Source organism: Meleagris gallopavo, chromosome Z (assembly GCF_000146605.3).
Source record: "Meleagris gallopavo isolate NT-WF06-2002-E0010 breed Aviagen turkey brand Nicholas breeding stock chromosome Z, Turkey_5.1, whole genome shotgun sequence".
NCBI lineage: Eukaryota > Metazoa > Chordata > Aves > Galliformes > Phasianidae > Meleagris > Meleagris gallopavo.
The window spans coordinates 18,426,759-18,445,306 of NC_015041.2; the positions used below are offsets into that span (position 1 = coordinate 18,426,759).

At 33.9% G+C, this 18,548-nt stretch overlaps 1 protein-coding gene across 1 annotated transcript in view; it reads left to right on the plus strand.

Moving 5' to 3' along the window:
* Positions 1-18,548, plus strand: part of IPO11 (importin 11) — a 137,996-nt gene that overhangs the window by 94,491 nt on the left and 24,957 nt on the right. The window contains exons 3-14 of the mRNA XM_010725468.1: positions 241-391; positions 1,811-1,858; positions 2,330-2,435; positions 5,673-5,799; positions 6,893-6,926; positions 7,120-7,160; positions 7,979-8,095; positions 8,897-9,010; positions 11,934-12,049; positions 13,732-13,808; positions 16,432-16,511; positions 16,903-16,983. Of these exons, the coding sequence (XP_010723770.1) occupies positions 241-391; positions 1,811-1,858; positions 2,330-2,435; positions 5,673-5,799; positions 6,893-6,926; positions 7,120-7,160; positions 7,979-8,095; positions 8,897-9,010; positions 11,934-12,049; positions 13,732-13,808; positions 16,432-16,511; positions 16,903-16,983 (1,092 nt within the window). The remainder of the gene's footprint in view (positions 1-240; positions 392-1,810; positions 1,859-2,329; positions 2,436-5,672; positions 5,800-6,892; positions 6,927-7,119; positions 7,161-7,978; positions 8,096-8,896; positions 9,011-11,933; positions 12,050-13,731; positions 13,809-16,431; positions 16,512-16,902; positions 16,984-18,548) is intronic.

Sequence of the window (18,548 nt, forward strand, 5' to 3'; positions counted from 1 at the left end):
AAAAAAAAAAAAAAAACAAACTAGTGAAAAACTGAAATATCTACAGTTGTTGGCTTTTCAATTTTTGCTGTTTCACTCCACCAATCCACTCTTGTACCACAGAGCTTGCTAATATAGACACTTTCATCAAAATCTTATATACTGTATAATATGAAATGGTATTTCATATAAAACTGATTTTCCTGAGGTATATTACATTTTAAATTATGACCTTTGGTGTAAGATATTTACCTAATTTAGCCTAAAATACATTTTAATTGCCCTCATTTGATTCTGAAACAGATTCTTTCAATTTTTCAGCCATGTACGGAAGTTCTTTTTATTGATATTTTCCATGAATATAATCAGACTCTTACTCCTGTACTTTTAGAAATGGTTCACAGTCTGCAAGGTAAGTTGTTTAAAACATACAGGAACAAAAAATGTAGCATTGTTTGCCTTTTATAAACAGTTTATGAACTGAAATGTCTGTGAAATGTGAAATAGTTTTACCTTCTGATATCTGATGTGGTGAGTGAATGTGACTGCATTCATGTGGTATTTTTGAAAGCATGTTAGTATTTTAAGATTGCTAAACTTGGTGTAAGGAAAATGCAATGCGTGTATAGGTAGAGGTAATTCTAGACGGCTGACAAAATTTGGAGCATTTCTATTTCTGTGAGCTTTCAGACTTTCTTGGAAATGATCAATCAACAAGTTTAATGAAGTCTAAGTTGTTTTTAACAGGAAACTTTTCAGTCTTGCGGGGCTTTATGTTAACTTATGTTAGTTCTGCTGTGTTTATGCAGAAGTTAGGGAAAAATAAACCTTTTAAAATGAAAGCTCAAATTATGCTTGTTTTTGGAGAGTCAAGAGTACTTTCTAGTTTTGAAGAATTTACTCTAAAAGCTCAGCCTTTTTTGTACAAAATCTGAAGTCTTCATTGCTAAGAAATGATTCAGATTTTTTTTTTTATGATACCATTTATAGTAGCCATGGAAAATTATAAGTCATAGCTATCACTTTTTCTCCAGTCATTTTGTACTAGGTTTTGTAAGGTTGCATTGTATTTTATTTACTATATTGTTTTGCATTTGAACTTTACAGAGTGGATCAGTACCTACTATTACATAGACACCACACTCAGAAAATAAGAATTTCTGACCTCACATCCAGAATCTCTCCTTATGTATTTTATATCTATAAGTTTCTGGATGATTTGCTATGCTGGAAATGGTATATGGCTCATTACAAAAGGTTTGGCAGTTAATTTGTTTTCCAAGAATTAAAGATACTGCTTTTATGCTAAGAGATGTACTCATGCATGCATTTCTTACTCCTGTTGCCCCTAGTAGTATTTCCCAGATATTTTTATTTGAGACTTAAAGTACTGGATGGTATTTAGAATATATTAATTCTCAAGACTTTGGAAAATGTTTACTTATGTTTACTTTACTAAGCAGATGTCCTCATGCATATATAGTATTTGGGAGGTAAGTCTAGGTAGTGACAGCTGGCAGTAGTACATGGTAGACACAGTCTTTTGTTGTTTGTGGATTGAGAGTCTGCTCATTAAAATACAACCTTCTGACTTTTTCTTGCTATTAAAATTTATCAGCTCTGAGAAAATGAGTCAGAAGTATAGTATGAAAACAGATTTGATTTCAGTACATTCACTGAAGAAGATGTCAAAACTGAAATACTGAATTGTAACTAAAATTAGTGAAGCTGTCTTAATTTACAGCATGTTTAGTTCAATTATAAACTCTTAAACAAACAGTTTTCTGGCATTGTTTTAGTTATATATTTTTCTTTAACTTTTGTCTTGTAGGAACTACCAACTTGGAAGATATCAGTGCTATACTGATTAAAGATGCTGGTAAATTAAATTTTGCTTTACCTTTGAAGGAACGGAGTTGCTATTGTGTATGTGCTTGACTTCTTAAAGATTATATGAAGATCTATTCATATAATAGAAGTAATTATACGAGTTATATGAACTGCAACACATTCCTGAAGATATTCTAACTATTTTAGAAATTGAAGTACTTTATGTCAAAAGAATTGTCTGAGCGCTATAACAGAACCATTCTTAATAGAATGAATTCTTCATTGTCCATACAACTTTTAACTGCTTTCAGCCGTCTGTAAGTTTTCTTCTGTCATACCTTTTACTAAAATATCCATGTTCTTGATAGCATTCTTGTGAGTATATTCGTTGGTTTTATTTTCATTTTTTCAGTCAGGTTATCTTTTTTATAATTATTATTAAATTTGCCTCATTATTTATAATGAAAAATGAAACGTTTGAGCAAACAATAAGCATAACTATTCTATTGATTTTTTCCAGTGTATAATGCGGTTGGACTGGCTGCTTATGAACTATTTGACAGTGTGGATTTCGATCACTGGTTTAAAAATCAGCTGCTAGCAGAACTTCAGGTTTCTCATAACAGGTAAATATTTTGGACTGTTATATATTCCTCATTTAAACATGGATTCTTGATACAAATCGGTAAGATACAATGTCTCATTATTGTAGACCTGAAAAATGATCATTATTGAAACGTACCTATTGAAATGACCGGAGTATGAAATATGAATAGGTAAACAGCCACTGATGTGATTATGAAGCTTGCCTTTTGTTAATAATATTTAAGCTGTTATCAGATCCACTTTCCATGTTCTATTAAGATATTATAAGCCTTCCACTTTCAGCTATTTAACTTGATTAAGCTTTCTCAGGACAATCAGATTTTGCTTATTTAAAAAGTGCTTACTCAGGCTTCCTAAGTTCCCATAGGCTTTTAAGCAGCTAAGTCTCACTGAAGTCTGTGGAAGTGATTTTTCTATGAATATCTTAGCTAAGGTAGTCTGTTCTTTTGTTGCTCTCTGTTTTCTTCAAGCATAAACTATCTGTAGCACTCTTTGGTTCATTCTGCCAGAAATAAAGTAGGGAAGTGGGGGCAGATTTGTATTGGACAAGTGTGAATAATTAAAGCTGATTCTATGTAAAGAGTATTATATAGACTGCCTACTAGGGGTTTTGCTTCCTACTAAGTTCCTCTTCAACTATATGACCTTCGTATGAGCACCTCTTTATTTTAGTATCTATCTTATGGTATTTTGAAAGATAATTTTTGGCATCTCAGAGCAGAGATAGAAAGACATTGCTGTCTGTCTCAACAACTGTTTAGAAGAACAGTCTTCCTCCCTTTTCCTCAAGCTGTCACCCTTCTGCCAGGTAGGACAGTAAATGCTAATACGTGTGGTCTTATCAGGTGGGTTCCAAGTTACCCTTTGACTCTGATTAATTAGGTTTCATTTTTCTCATTAGTCATTGAAAGTGACCCTAATGTCCTTTGAAAACCTTTCTATTTTTCATCTGTATTTGATAATTCAGATAACTATTAAGTCTGGTAAAATGAAATATTGAACTAATTTATATGCTAATGCCTATAGGAGCTACTATAAATTTTAAGTCATTTTCTGCGAGGAATAAAAGTTACTAGTTGGCTTTTTTATTTTTAAATGGCAGATTTAAGCATACTCTAGGCAAACACAGATGAATTTCATGTGCAGTGAAAGATGCTGCTAAACTCAAGAAAATTAAAATACTTGTCATTATAGTTTTTTCTAATTACTTACATTTGGCTGTATAAACTTGATTTAGAATTGTAGAATAACTACCACAGTTGTTTACTCAGTGTCTCCTGGTATTTTCCTTCTTTTCTCATTAGTCTTACTTATTTTAATAAAACACAATTGCAGCTTCATTCTGCTGCCCACCAGTGGTCAAGCGTTACAGTGCTTCATAATGCTTCAGAACAGGAAAAAATTCAGATAATGTGCATATGCTTAATCCTTTGCTGCTGTGCTCGAGCAGCACTTATCTCTGAATAAAGCTGCCAATTGTATTTGTAGCTCATGCTGGCTTTGGCATATTTATGGCATCTACCCATATATCCCAGCATAAATGAAAACTGGCAGAAATCCTCAATGGTTGATTTAGTTATATTTATAGTAGGAAAGACACCTCATCACTCATCATACTGTTCGGGTGCCATTTGTGATAGCTCAGGATGAAATACCTATGGGGACAAGAACTTACAGTAGAGGTCAGTCTATAACTTTGAAGCCTTGCTTGCTTGAATAGCTTCTACTGCTATTATAACTGGAGACCATCAAGGCAGTTCTTACCTTGGGGTTGTGCAGCTGCTCAATGAATGCACGGTGAGAGCAGCACTGCTAAGGCCTGAGCAACACGTGCAGCACAAAAATTTTTTGAAGCCCAAAGATAATAGATTTAAGTCAGGTATAAGGAAAAATTCTTTTACAGTGAGTGTGACATGGCACTGGAACAGGTTGCTCATTGAGGTGATTGATGTCCCATCCCTGGAGACTTTCCAGATGAGGCTGGATCAGGCCTTGGGCAACCTCATTGAGCTGTGGTGTCCCTGATTGTTTCAGGGGAGTTGGACTACATGGCCTTTAGAGGTCCCTTCCAACTCCAAGGATTTTATGATTCTAAGATTCTAAGGTAATGAAAAGGGGTCATGTTAGAAGTGCTGCTTTAATGACAACTTCAGCAGTAGATGAGCACTTTAGATAAAAGAGAATAGAGGGTATGATCTGCTCTTCCACAGATGGTCACATTTTATGCAACCATGATAATCACGATCTAGGTTAAGTTTTGGAATGAAAACCTGGGTGCTGCTAGCAATGACCAGAGGATTTGCTGTGTTTTGTTTTCTTTGAATATCTCCAGCTGTTGTGGGAGTGATAGTGATATGACCACAGCAGTCAGTAACTAACTAAATCTTTTCCAGTCTGAATTATTCTATGATTCTGCAAGGAGTGGGAGTATATAAAGAATGCAGATTAGAGGTATGGACTGTGTGCTACAAGTATCACCAGAGTTGAGATCACTTGCTATTGGCAGACAGCTATGTACTCCTCTCAAATGTCATTTAAAACTTCTCTTCAAGTGATAGTGGTTTAAAAACTATCCACGACTGTTTTCCAGAAAAAAAAGTAATACTTTTTTCAGTGATCTGAATTTGATGATGTTGCATATCAGGCATAAGTATTCCAAGAACGGAGAAAGTTGTTTTGTCACAGGTGCTTAAATAAATAGTAGGACAGGTGTCAGGAAGGTTGTGTCATCTGAAAGACATGCTTCAGCAGCATTTGGTGGGAGATTGTTCCTGTTTTACTGTCACTCAGTAAATCTCAAGCAAAAATAGAATCTTATTCCTCATTAGCTTTGTGTTCCAGTCTGATGAAGTGCTACATATATGCTACTTTCACAACTTCCATACTCTCTGAAGGTGTGCTTTGTCAATTATTTTACAGTTATAGGAATTTTAAATGAGTTAGATTTATTCAATGTAAGGAAGCATCAGTAGGTTGTTTAAATTGCTGTCTTGATGACTTATAAAGCCAGAATTGTATAAAATGAAAAATACATTGAAGTAATGAGGCAAAATAGATTGTTACTTAAAATCCTTTGGTAGGATTTGTCTTGCCTAACTCTTTATGTCTGCAAGTTAAATATTGGTCTTAAAAAACTAAATCTTCTAATAATCGTCTTGGGGAAACTATTTATCAAATTTCTTTTTCAACAAATTATTTTAGAACAGCAAGTGTGAGTTAATGAGTACTTTTTTTTTTTTTTTTCCTTCTACTTTGAGATATAAACCAATACGCCGACGAGTAATTTGGCTGATTGGACAGTGGATTTCAGTAAAATTCAAATCAGACTTGAGGCCTATGTTATATGAGGCAATTTGTAACTTGCTTCAAGATCAAGACTTAGTGGTAAGTGTAACTAAGTGATGTTTTCTGCTTCATCTGTTATCTAAACACTGGTGATATGTAAATTCCATGCTTTTGTAAAGGTTATTAAAAACTCCTTATCACTATTTTTCAAAGTCTATTACATCTTGTGGAAAACAGTATGTTGGGAAGTTCTGGGAGAGTCCATTTCTGGAATTTTGGCAGCAGTCGTGAAACCAAATGTTAAGATGCTCTCTAGGTGATAATTGTGCAAAAATGTTGTCAAAAGCAAATCTGTGGTGTTGTTAAACAAAGGTGTGAAATATCTTGTGAGAAGTCATTTATTAACTTGCAGATACTTTGTGTAGATAAAACAGAGTTGTTCTGTGATACTGTCGATGTAGAAATACAGTACTTTTAAAGCATTGATGTAGCTGCTCTATGCTGGCCAAATGCAGCATTGATTGCTAAGCCAGTTGAATAAAGCTAGAATTTCAAGCAGCAATTTCCATTTACCATCATGTAAAGTTAAGTTGAGAATCTGCATTCCTATTTCTTTGTTTTAAACACAGCTAATGTTTACCCAGCAAAGAAGACCAAAAATCCCATGAGAACAATCATAAATGAAAAGCAGAGCTAGCTTGTTATTTAATTATTACTAATTGGCAATCCAGCAGCTCTTTGATTCCATACAGCTTCAACAGAGCAGCATGGATTTCCTTGTCAAGTATGTGACTTTAAAGCAAGAGCTTTCTAGATATCCACTAAGAAAGAACACGCCACTTGTGGAATTTATCTATTTGCTTTTTGTGTGTGTAATCCCAAGTTAAATTCCTTCCCCTTTATATGAGTTTTTGTCACAGGCTAGAAATTTGGTTTGTTTTTTTTCTTGACCTCAATGGTTCTGCTTGAGCAATTTATCCAGGTAGTATCTTTGGGTGCTGCAAAATAAACTGTAGAGGATCCTAAAACAAAAACAAACAAATGTGTCAGAGTGACCTAAACATCTCTTTTACAGGACTGTAGAACAAGCACGACAATTGAGTTATCAAAACAACAGGTTTTCAGATACTATGCCTAGAATCAGTAATTTTAATGGACATAAAGATGATGTGTCTTGACTTTTGTCTTTCAGGTCCGTATTGAAACAGCTACAACGCTGAAGTTAAATATCCTTTTATTAACAAAGATGCTGGTTAGACATTAAGAGAGGTATACAGAGTTGCTGAAAAATAAGGAGCTTTAAACTTACTGCCATTTTTTTTTTTTTACTTTGTTATTGTCATATATCCATTAAATGCTTGCTTATTGGAGTGTTGTGTCTATGTGTAATGTGTATTACTTTCCTTAATGGCTATGTACCCGTAGATGACTTCGAGTTCAGAACAGACCAGTTCTTACCGGTAAGATCATTTATATGAATGTAATCTCATGCACTGGTAGATTTATGGTTGATGATCTCAGAGGCCCTTTCCAAACTTGGTGACGATATGATTTCTGGAGGAAAGCAGGAAAAACAGTGTAATTTCCCATTTCATTTGCGTGTACGTGTGTGCATTTACTTGTACTTTGCATAGGGCAAAACATGTACAGATTCATACTTTTGCTCTGAATATTTTTTATGTGCAGTATGCAGCCAGACAATTCTGAACTTCTCTACTGAGTGATGATTAGAATTTCCTGTTGTTGTGTATACTGATATATATGTAAATATATATGTGTGTGTGTATATATCTATCTCTCTCTCTCTATCTATATCCATCTATCTCATATGTTATCGGGTGCTGAGGTTTTTCATACAGAGTTGATATGAATGCTGTCTTTAGTGAATACATTTAGTGAATTTCACCTGTTGACCCCCAAAACTGGATGACCATACCTTTGCTCTGATCAAAACTGTGTTTCTTCTGCAGAGATGGTCTTTGGCCTAATAGGATTTTATTTATGATGTTGTGGTTATACTTACTGAAACACCAAAATGATGTATGTTCACAATGATTACATATTTGAACTGTTAAATAACAGTGTACCTGATTTCTTTATCTTCTTTAAACTGTGAATGTTAATTGTGCATTTTTGAAAAAATAGCATTTTGCACACTTTATAATTCTTTCATAGTTCATAAATGTCTTGGTATTATAAGCACACTGAAATACTACCAATTCACATCATCAGTTGCATTTTTTATTATCTAATGCTTTATTATTTCTTTTTCTTATAGTATTTGGAATCCATGTTTACACTGCTCTTCCAACTTCTTCAGGAAGTAACAGAATGTGACACGAAAATGCATGTTCTTCATGTTTTGTCTTGTGTGAATGAAAGAGTCAGTATACAGGTATTTTATTTTTTTTCCAGACTTCAAACAGCACTAGCTTTGTACTAATACCACAGAGAACTTTTTTTAAAAGTTTTCAGCTTGCACAAAATTAGTAAAAAGTATCACTGGTTACTAGACAGGTTTTAGTTATGGTAGGTGCCTATAATATTAGTCATCTTCTAATTTTTAGTTCCTTTTGTCTAATATTGTTTTTTTTTTTTTTTTTCAATTACTACTAATCTTTTAAAACTTTATGTTTGGCATTGACTCACTTTTTGGAGTACATGAATTCTACTGCTTATATAACATAGTTATTGCAATTTTGAAGAAGTTTCTATTTTCTATTCTAATCATCTAGTCTTATGTCTGATCTATAGTTTTATTGAACTTTGCATATTAGGAGACATTTTGAGGGACAGAAAGCTTTACATTCCCACATTTAGATCGAAAAGGATTGTTTTTTTCCTGAGATTGCTTCTGGTTGGTAACTGTGTTGTGATAAAGATGTGTATAGTAATGAAAAGAAAACATCGTCAGTTAACAATTTAAGTTATAGTTTGTTTCCTATTTTCTACATAAGCATTATTGTCATCAATAGCTATAGATCAGATGCTGTATTTAAACCAGTGTTCAGTCAGAAATCAGCTCAATTGTGCAGTAAAAAATACAGTGTTTTAGAAAGAGGAAAGAGAAGTAAATTAAAGCAGTTGTATTTTTTACTGTGAGAAAAGTAGCTCTTAAATATCAGAAACAATGTTGGGGATAAATTAATGACCTTATTTGACACATTAAGAAACACGTTTGTGTATTGAATTTCAGATACGACCGTATGTAGGATGTTTGGTTCAGTATTTACCTCTCCTTTGGAAACAGAGTGAGGAGCACAATATGTTACGGTGTGCCATTCTAACTACCTTAATCCATCTTGTTCAGGTAAGGTGTCAAAAGCACACAAAAATTGCTTATGTCTCCTTCAGTATTCCTGAAGGAGAGTTGCCTATGGTTCTTGTGTATCAAGTTTTTTTACATCTGCATTTATATAGATAAATATGTAATGTTTAGCTACACTTTGGTTTTAAAGACTGTTTCTAAATGCTGTTCATATTGCTGTTGTTCATAAATGCTGCATGTTATTTTCTTAAAATAGAAACATGGTGCTGTGATAATGGAGATAATCATGGTTAATGTTAAGCATTCAACTGTTTTGCTTCTTGAGGCTTGTTCAGGAAATGCAGTTCTGTAATCAAATCTGCTTGCGTTCTGGAGGATTGAAATTTTGCTTTTTGTAATCTTGCAATTGAACCTCTTTTATTGTCCATCAAACAGCTAGTTCTGTCTTCCTTTGTTTCCTGTAAGGTGTTAGGAATGTCAATCTCTTCTTAAACAGAGTATGTGGTTCAGACTTGATTCTATAGTGGAGGTGCATCTCTTTTTCCCATTGTGTTCCATTCAGCTCTTGGGCATTCAACATTTTTTTTTTGCACACTTTACGCAGAAAATAAGCAGTTTCTAAATCACAGGTCAACACATGAGCCACACAGATAGTGTGGCTTTTTAAAATTTGGGTTTTAATTCAGCTTATCATCAAATGTTTGTTTAAGTTCTAACATTTTGTCTTAATGTCTTTATGAGTTTCCTTTGGCATTAACTAATTATGGGTCAACTTGTATATTTAGCATTATAGCCCTTCTATTTTTAACTATTTGTTTTTTCCATTGACTTTTTACTGTACAACTTCCATATACTTTTTTATTTTTATGTAGCATGTGGGAAAAAACACCTCCATCTCTTCATAAATTTCCCAGCTTTTATGTTCTCTTATGCTTTGTGCTTGTGTTATATGGAATAGAGATAATTAGCAGCTTTGAACTTACTTTGTTATATAGTAGATTTGTATTACACAATTGTATTTCTGTTTCAGACTTTTTTTTTCTTTTTTTGAGAATTCATCTATGCTCATAAGCTTCATTTTTGAGCATACTTGAATATCTCCTCTTTTTCAATATGTTTTAAAATGGAATAGTCAGACCTATCAGAATGTCTTTCAGCAGGAGCTACTATCACCTTGCCTTTGTTAACAAGTACATCTAGATGCAATAATAAAAAAGTAATAATGCTGGGAAGAAAAGTGAATATAGTGATTCTCAGACCTTTTTTTTTTTTTTTTTTTTCCTCCTGCAGTTTTTTGATGATCTCTTTTTCAGCACTAGTATTAAACTTAATATTGCCAGAATATGTTGTTGCTATATAACAACATTAAATTTCATAGAATCAGAATGGCTTGGATCAGAAGGGCTCTTAAGAATCATCAAGTTCCAGCAACCCCAGCACAGGCAGAATTGCTAACTGCTAGATCAAGTACTAGATCATGTTGCCCAGGATGCCTTCCTTTTTGGTCTTGAGCATCGCCAGAGACAGGAGATCCACAAGCTCCTGGGCAACCCGTTCCAGCACCTCACCACCCCGTAGTTTTACCTATTGTTGTTTACAGTTGCCTATAGTTGCCTATAGACTTGCTTTTCAAGTCTATTAAAATGCAAGAAATCTGGGTAACTTTTAGACCCAGAGTCTGCCAGGTAATTAATAATGACTATACTATGCAACATTCTATCTAAAACAGTATGTGGCTATTTTGCCTACAGAATCCATACTGTTAAGAACTTCCTTAATATGAATTGCATGCCATCCTAAGTCCCTCCAGACTATATTGCAAAAAAGATGTAGTAGAACTAGCAAAGATTGAAAAGGGATTGTGGAATGTAGACCAGTATCAATACAGGAAGATGTAGAATGTATAGACAGTGTTTAACAGGGGGAAAGGTTTGACTGAAGGGATATTATTAGCAGTCTAAAAAAAACAGTTGCAGAGTAGCAAAAGTCATTATACATTACAAATGAAGGAAAAAAATAGTGTTCTCTTAAAAGTCAAGTTAGTTCAAACATAGTATGTGTTTTTATGTGTTACATAACTTGAGAAGTATTTTGTGACTGGCCTGTGAGGAAGCCAAAAGTGGTTGAACATATTTATGGAAGATTCTTTTACTTCTTTTTTTTTCTTTTTTTTCTAAAAATGGTAGTTTTTTGGAACAACAGCAATAATAATAAATTATTCTACAAAAGCCTCAACTGAAAAAGAACAGTTTTACAAATATCTGATAAAACTATTAGTATCTGCACAAAAGTAGCGTTCAGCTAGGCTCAGTTTTCTTAGGTAGTGACTCTGCAAAACAGTGGTAGTGTCCAATTTAAGAATTCAAATCTCCATTAAATGAGTTTCAATTTATGAGTGGTTACCTTGAACTCCCCGCCTCCCCCCAGAAAATCATCCAACCAAAAAACAACAATAAAAACAACCAGAAACCTGTAACCAATCTGTCAATCTTTGATAATAAGAGAAAGATAACTCCTCCTCCTGATTCTCAGATTATATAATAAGTTTTAAACTGTGCCTAGGTCCAAAGATTAATTTTTTTTTTGATCTTTAATGTAATTTAGGCATTTACTCATTCACTACTTGTGAGAGCTATGGCTTTTCTGAGAAAGCGTAGGACAAGTGAATCTTATTTAGGGAAGTGTTTTGTTTAGAACTTTTTTCTTGCAGACTGTTGATAAGCTGCTTGTTCTCAAAAAAAAAAACAGCAAAAAAAACAAGCAAACAACAACTGAAGATTTGTTGAGAGAAAGCTCAAGCATTTTCATGTAGGAAATGAAGTTCAGTGTCTGACTTCTTAAGTGGATGTTTACACATGTGAATAGAACTGTATCACGGATCTTTTTCAGTTCTAGTCTGAAAATGCTTAAGTTAAGGTTTTTGAAGCGTTTCACCTTTTAAAAAAAATGTTGTTTACTTTTATAGGGCCTGGGAGCAGAAAGCAAAAATCTCTATCCTTTTCTACTTCCAATTATTCAGCTAAGTACTGATGTTTCCCAGCCTCCGCATGTCTATCTTCTGGAAGATGGCTTAGAGTTGTGGTAAGAATGTTTTTTTCCAAGTTCTAAGTGTTTAATCCTTTTTTTGTATCCCCAGAAGAAAAGAAGGAACATAACTCTTAAAAAAAAGTTGAAGTTAGTAAAAGAAACATGATTAAAACTGACTAGTTCAGTAGGAGATTCATTTTCAGATAGTTCATAGCAAGCTATGGTTTTATATTGATAATAAACAAGACAAAGCTGACGCTCTAATGTGCATACTAAACTAACAATTTGACACACTTGACTTGAGCACAGTAACCCACTGATTATCAGAACTGATTGATGGAAGAGATAATGGAGTTCACATGGATAAAACGCAGAAGCTACTTTAAAAGGCTTCATGCTCTCTGGTGGCTGAAGATTAAAGGTGGTACTACGATCTGCTTGCCATAGGGCTAATTGCTGATGTTTCTGCTGCAGCTGACCCTCTGAAGGAAGGAAACTGTTTTCTAGTCCAAATTCAGCACAATATAATTTTCCAGTTGAATAAGAATATATTGAGTTTGTCTTGAAATAGCAAGGGATTCCTGAGATCAGAATTGTAGATAAACATTTGTAGTTCAAATGCCAAACCCCTAAAAGATCTGTTTTATGTATGGCAAAACTAAGGTTTATATTACTGTCCGTGAGAGGGAAACAAATTTGAAGTGCATTATGTTCAAAATACTTAACACAAGGTTTAAGATAGCAGATCAGGATGTTCATGTTACTAATATTGATCTTGAGATGATTATTCCAATGCCTATGCTGGAGATTGTATACGTGGTATTTTAAGATGTTCCAGAGCAGGCATGTCCAACCTGTGCCCATAGGTGACCCTGGACAAGTAGAAATTAGCCCTGTTTCCTGTTGCTGCACCATAATAGAGACTCTTCCCTACCAAGCGGCCTGGACCAAGACAGGAACCCATCACTTAGCAGCAACCAAAATATAGGCCCATGTTCTAGAGCATCAGAGTGATATGGATGGAGCTGGCAGACATTGGTGGGATTCTAACTGCTTCTTAAAGGAAGAGCAGGAGGCCAGCTAAGATAATTACATAATGCAGGCCTGGTTGGATGGGGCCTTGGGCAGCCTGGTCTACAATTAAATGTGGAGGTTGGTGGGCCTTCATGTGGTGAGGGGGTTGGATAATCATGATCCTTTGGTCCCTTCCAACCTTGGTCATTCTGTATAAATACAATAATCCCACACCTAGATCTGAACCCAAGCTAGAATACGTTGCTGTGGCTTTAAGCATGAATTTCATACATAGTTATTCTTCTCAAGTGTGAGGAATTTTAAGTTTATATAAATTGTGGGACCATATAGTTGTCATTTTATGATAAATGTGTGTCATTTATGATAATCAGCGTATTATTTTAGACCTAAAAAAAATGCAGGGGAAAAAATTAAAGATTTGAACTATTTGCCACATCACCTGTTCCTTGGAAGTGTGTAGCACTGCACATGTTGTCCTTACAATAGCAAAACACATCAGAACAGTGTTCCTTCTCTTGGCATGAGCCAAGCCTCAACCAATACATACACTGTAAAGAACTGATACTAGATTTGAAATATGCTTCAAGCAATTGTTATAGTTATTTGTGGTTCCTAGAAAGTACAATACATTACATCTGTCAAAGCAATTACTTAATGTTTTTCATAAGTTGTATGAAGTATTTCATTTAATCAATTCTTAGGTTAGTGACATTGGAGAATAGCCCATGTCTTACACCTGAGCTCCTGAGAATATTTCAGAACATGTCTGCCCTTCTTGGTGAGTCTTTTACTAATAAAATTTCTGAGTTTTTTTCTTTCCTACTGTCAGGAGTATTCGTGCATTAAATAATGCCACTGTGGCAGCAAAAGCTAAGGAGTTAGCAAAATTTTAACTATTTAGAAAGGAAGAATAAGGTTTTTGTTTGTCTTTCATATCTTCTTTAATATTTTTATGTACTTGCAGGAGTTGTGGGTTGTTTTTTGTTTTTGTTTTTAAATAGCTTGAAGCTTCTTTGTGCTGAAGAGACAAATTTCAGTTTGTCATTTCTGAGATTTTTAAAGAACTCCTAAAAATTTTAACAAAAAATTTTGAGTTTACTGACATGGGTCAATGGAATATTTTGTCTGCTCTATTTAAAACCACAGTGATTTCCAGTCTGAAGAATTAAAGTTTGAATTATGTTTTCCATAATTCAGCCAATAACAATGTAGGAAATTTTAAACTCCATAAATTTTTGAAATTGTGATTGGCAAACAGCACTGAAATTAAATTGTTGTTTTGCCTTGTTCCTTGTTCTCATTACTAAAAGTTGCTGTATTATGCGATTGCATAAATAATACAGTTAAGTTGGGCCAGTTTTCTTTCAGGTGAAGTTTTATAAAGGTGTTTGTCAATATTTTTTTAATCAGAGATGCAGTTGAGTGGTGAATGCACAACAGCCCTTGCAATGTGTAGTTATAAACCAATTTTCTTCTGAACTATTTTATTTCTTGATGGTTTTTCTGAGAAACTTCTGTTTTCTGAGTGTCCTTCCAGCAAAAATTTTGATTTCCATGGGCCAAAACAATGGATGCATTGGCTGGAAAACAAAAACAATTCTGGTACATACTGACCTGCAATTCTCTGTTGTTTACAACAGGGGAATCTGACTGAACTACTTCCACATATTACAAATATGACAATGTAGTGTTGAGATGATACTTTTATAAAACTTTGTAGTTATAAAACCTACATTATTTCTAGTATTCCTCATTCCTGTCCTTTCTGAAAATATCTTGATCACTGATGACTCTGCGTGTTATAGAACCTAGACTAAGTAGTTATTTAGTAGCTTCTCCACTATACAAGTAGCTGAAACTTAAAGCATGTAAGAAAAATCTCTCCATCCTCATCCTTCCCACCTCAGTGATGTAACTGTTAGAGCAAGGTAGTTTAATTGGGAAGGTTTATTTCGTTTTCCAGATATATCTGAAAGAGCTTTTCACGTTCAGTTGAGAGCTGAACTTAGTGCAGGTGGGATCTCATGGGAGCAGAGTATACGACGACTACTAAAAGTACCACTAAGTCTGATATATTGGAATCTTTTGAGAAAGCGTTGGATGGATTTCTTAAAAATTCATCTCTCTTCGAGTCAGGATACTTAAATATTCAAAGTGAGTGATGACTAAGCATAACCTATGGAAATGCTGAAGTATTAAAATAATTATGCATTCAGAGTTCTCTAGGGGCCATGTCAGATAACTAAAGATTTTCTTCTTTTCTTTCTGATTATAAAGAGAATTAACTGTTAAAACTCCCTAGAACTTTTCCAGTGTTATAATGGAAAAGCAACCAATAGTTTCTGTCATAGAGTATTTTTTTGGAAATTATTCCTTTATATACGTAAGCAGGTGTAAGCCATGGTTTCATGTTGGCTGCACGCGTTCAAGCAGTGAAACACACATCAGGTCTTAGCCAGCTGCTGGTGCTTGTTTAATCTATAAGGAATTCTGACAAAAATTTCTATTAAAATCTTTTCCTGTTCTCCCTGATTTTTTTTTTTTTTAAACTAGAATATTTATTAAGGTTGCAGAATAGGACTCTGCTTAATTCACCAAGAAAAATCTCTCTCAGACTGTTTTTAAGTAAATGTAGCAAGCTGTTGAAAGTGTTTTGGTGTTCTGTTTTGTTCTCAGACAGTGAAGACTGTTGTCTATTGGCACTAGCATCAAACTTCTTGTGAAGATTTGAAACTTTTTAGTTTTGCTATGAATTGTGTTATTGTTCTGGAGTGATTTTTTTTCTTTTTTTAGCAGTGTTTCAGATGCTGCCTGAGGATATTTGTTTTTTCCTCTTTCTTAAAAACTGTTGCTGTATACCATCTCTTAAATCTATGTGCTTTCCTTACTGAAGTACTCAAGATATGGTCTAATGCTCAGTGTGGTTTAGGCTAAAAGCTCAGTGCCACTTGATTCGGTATCTGGGTGAGAAGATCAGACCTGCAATCATTACTTCACTCATTCTACTCAGCATTTACTGATTCAAATATATGGATGCAAATAGGATAGATGATTTTTAAGTAATTGCAGGTTTCTTGAATATATGTTTCATTTGTTCTATGTTTCTGTAGCCAATTATCACAACCAAAACTTCATTTTTGTTTTTTTTCTTGATTAGAATTAGGTTTGGAAGTTATAGGATTTCTTGTGCTTCCATCTGAGATTGTGATAGCTGAACTTGATAATCTTTTTTGTGATTTTCCTGGCAGGAAGACAAAACATGAATGGTGCTTAGTCTAACAACTTTCTTTTTTTTCTAATTTTTAGAAATTAACTATTTTAATGGTATTTCAGTTTGACAATCAGTTTCTGAATTGTTTTTTTTTGTTTGTTTGTTTCGTTTTTTTTTTTTAATTTTCCAGAGCTGAGTTCAGAAAACCTCAAAAATTGCTTTAAGATCATCAACGCCTATGTTTTCTTATCATCAACAGAGTTTTTACAGGTATATTGCCATTTTATACGTATGTCATGTAGGCTTACTGGCATCAGACATATACCAACATTTATACATCTGTTCATTTATGTATTTATAAGCATGCTATTTGGATTCATCTTTATGGCACATGGTGAACACCCAATAAAATCAAATGTCAGAAAGAATAGAATTACTGTGACTAATTAAGTAGTTTCCTGCCTGAAAAGGTCCTTTGCAGAGTAGTAATTGTCACTCTGTTGAGTGTAACAGATTAAAGTTACGATCATAAATTCTATCAAGAAATGAGCAAGAGGCATTATGTCATGTCTTCAATCCTTGTCTGTTAGAAAATTCACTGAGATTGTTTCAAAATTTATATGTAAATATAAAATATAACTCATTTATCTTCTCATTTCAGACATATGCCATCGACTTGTGTCGATCATTTTGTGAACTCCTAAAAGACATAACTACAGAAGGTCAAGTTCAAGCTTTGAAGGTAGAGTACAGAGAAAATGTTAAATACTTAGATCTTCAGCTCCAAGCATCTGTATTCTTGCAAGACTTTTCTCAGGATTATGTAATATTTTTAAATATGATGAATATAGAACATGGGAAGAAAACAGTTTATTTAATGCTTAGTATTACTGGAGTTTTTTAAACTACATATAAAATGTGTATACTGGGAGCCAAATACACATATATTAAAAAACAACAACAACAACAACAAAAAAAAACCCTACATGCATAATTTTTACCCATAGAAGGATAGTGTGATCCCAAATATAGCACTGTAAAGAAATAAAAATCAATCATCTGATATGCAGTTCCTGTACCATCTTTGTAAGGCTTTCTTTAAGTCATATGGTTCCAAGGTATTTTTCTTAATATAATTCTAAAGTAATTTGAGTCCTCTTTATGGATGAGTTTAGATTAAGAGTCCATGAAATCTTTCCCACTATATGTAGATCACTAAGGAAAGGAGGTTAGTGAGGACTTGTATTCCTATGAAAGTAGGTTTTTCTAGAGAATGGTAGCAGCACATTTCAACAGCCATATGATCAATCCCTCTATGGCAAATATTATGCTATCTTTACAAAACCTGGAGGACACTGGAGCCACAAAACAAGAACTGTATTTGGATTCAAGTAACTTGATTGTGAATGTCACTGAATTTATGAAGGTGGAAAAAGCAAATCTAGGTTGTTCTGTTCTGGTTGAATTGTAAAATAGAGAGGACTACCAAAGCATAACATAAAAGGTATTCATACTTATAATTAGAAAATAAAACGGCAAAATTTATCTGACTGATTCGTTATATAAGTTGTCACAATTGTTTTTTAGCTAGTTTTAGAATTCACAAAAAAAAAATTTACCATTACTTGGTCAAAATGAAACATTACGAAGTGATTCAACCCTCAAAAAATTTCAGAATTGTCCTTGTGTATTAGTAACCTAAATTCATTTAGAGTATTTCTAATCTTCATATGAAAAGGTAGATAATTGCCTAATTGCTGTATTTAGTTCTTCTGTACCCTGTAAGTCATTATTGACCCCTTTGGTCATACAAACAACATTTGGAGAAATAGGGAACAAAACAATCTTTTTATGCACCTGGAAAAATTAATGATTTTGCTTAGATCCTATACTATTTAAAGCTCTGGTCTCTTCATCTCAAAGAGCTTCCAGATAGAACTCGGCAAAGCTCAGATAGGAGCAAGTAGTATTTACAAAGATTTGAAAAGATTCTGTACAAGGAACAAATTGTTTGGCCAAAACTTTAGGCTCCTAAAGAGGTGAATTGGTGGAGAAGTTATATTTCTCCCTCATTATAACAGTATGTTAAAGGTCAGAATTGAGAGAAAATATCTTTCAAGGCAAGAGACAGGGACTATTAAATGAAACTAGTGTGAACAAGGTTCTAGAGGGAGAAAAACAAACAAAAAACCCACCGTTTTTACGTACACTTAGATTCAGGACAGACTGGGCAGGAGGAGTCCCTGGAAAAGTCTCCCCGAACTGAAGGGAGGTGAGGACTGAGATGAACAATGTAGGGAAATACAT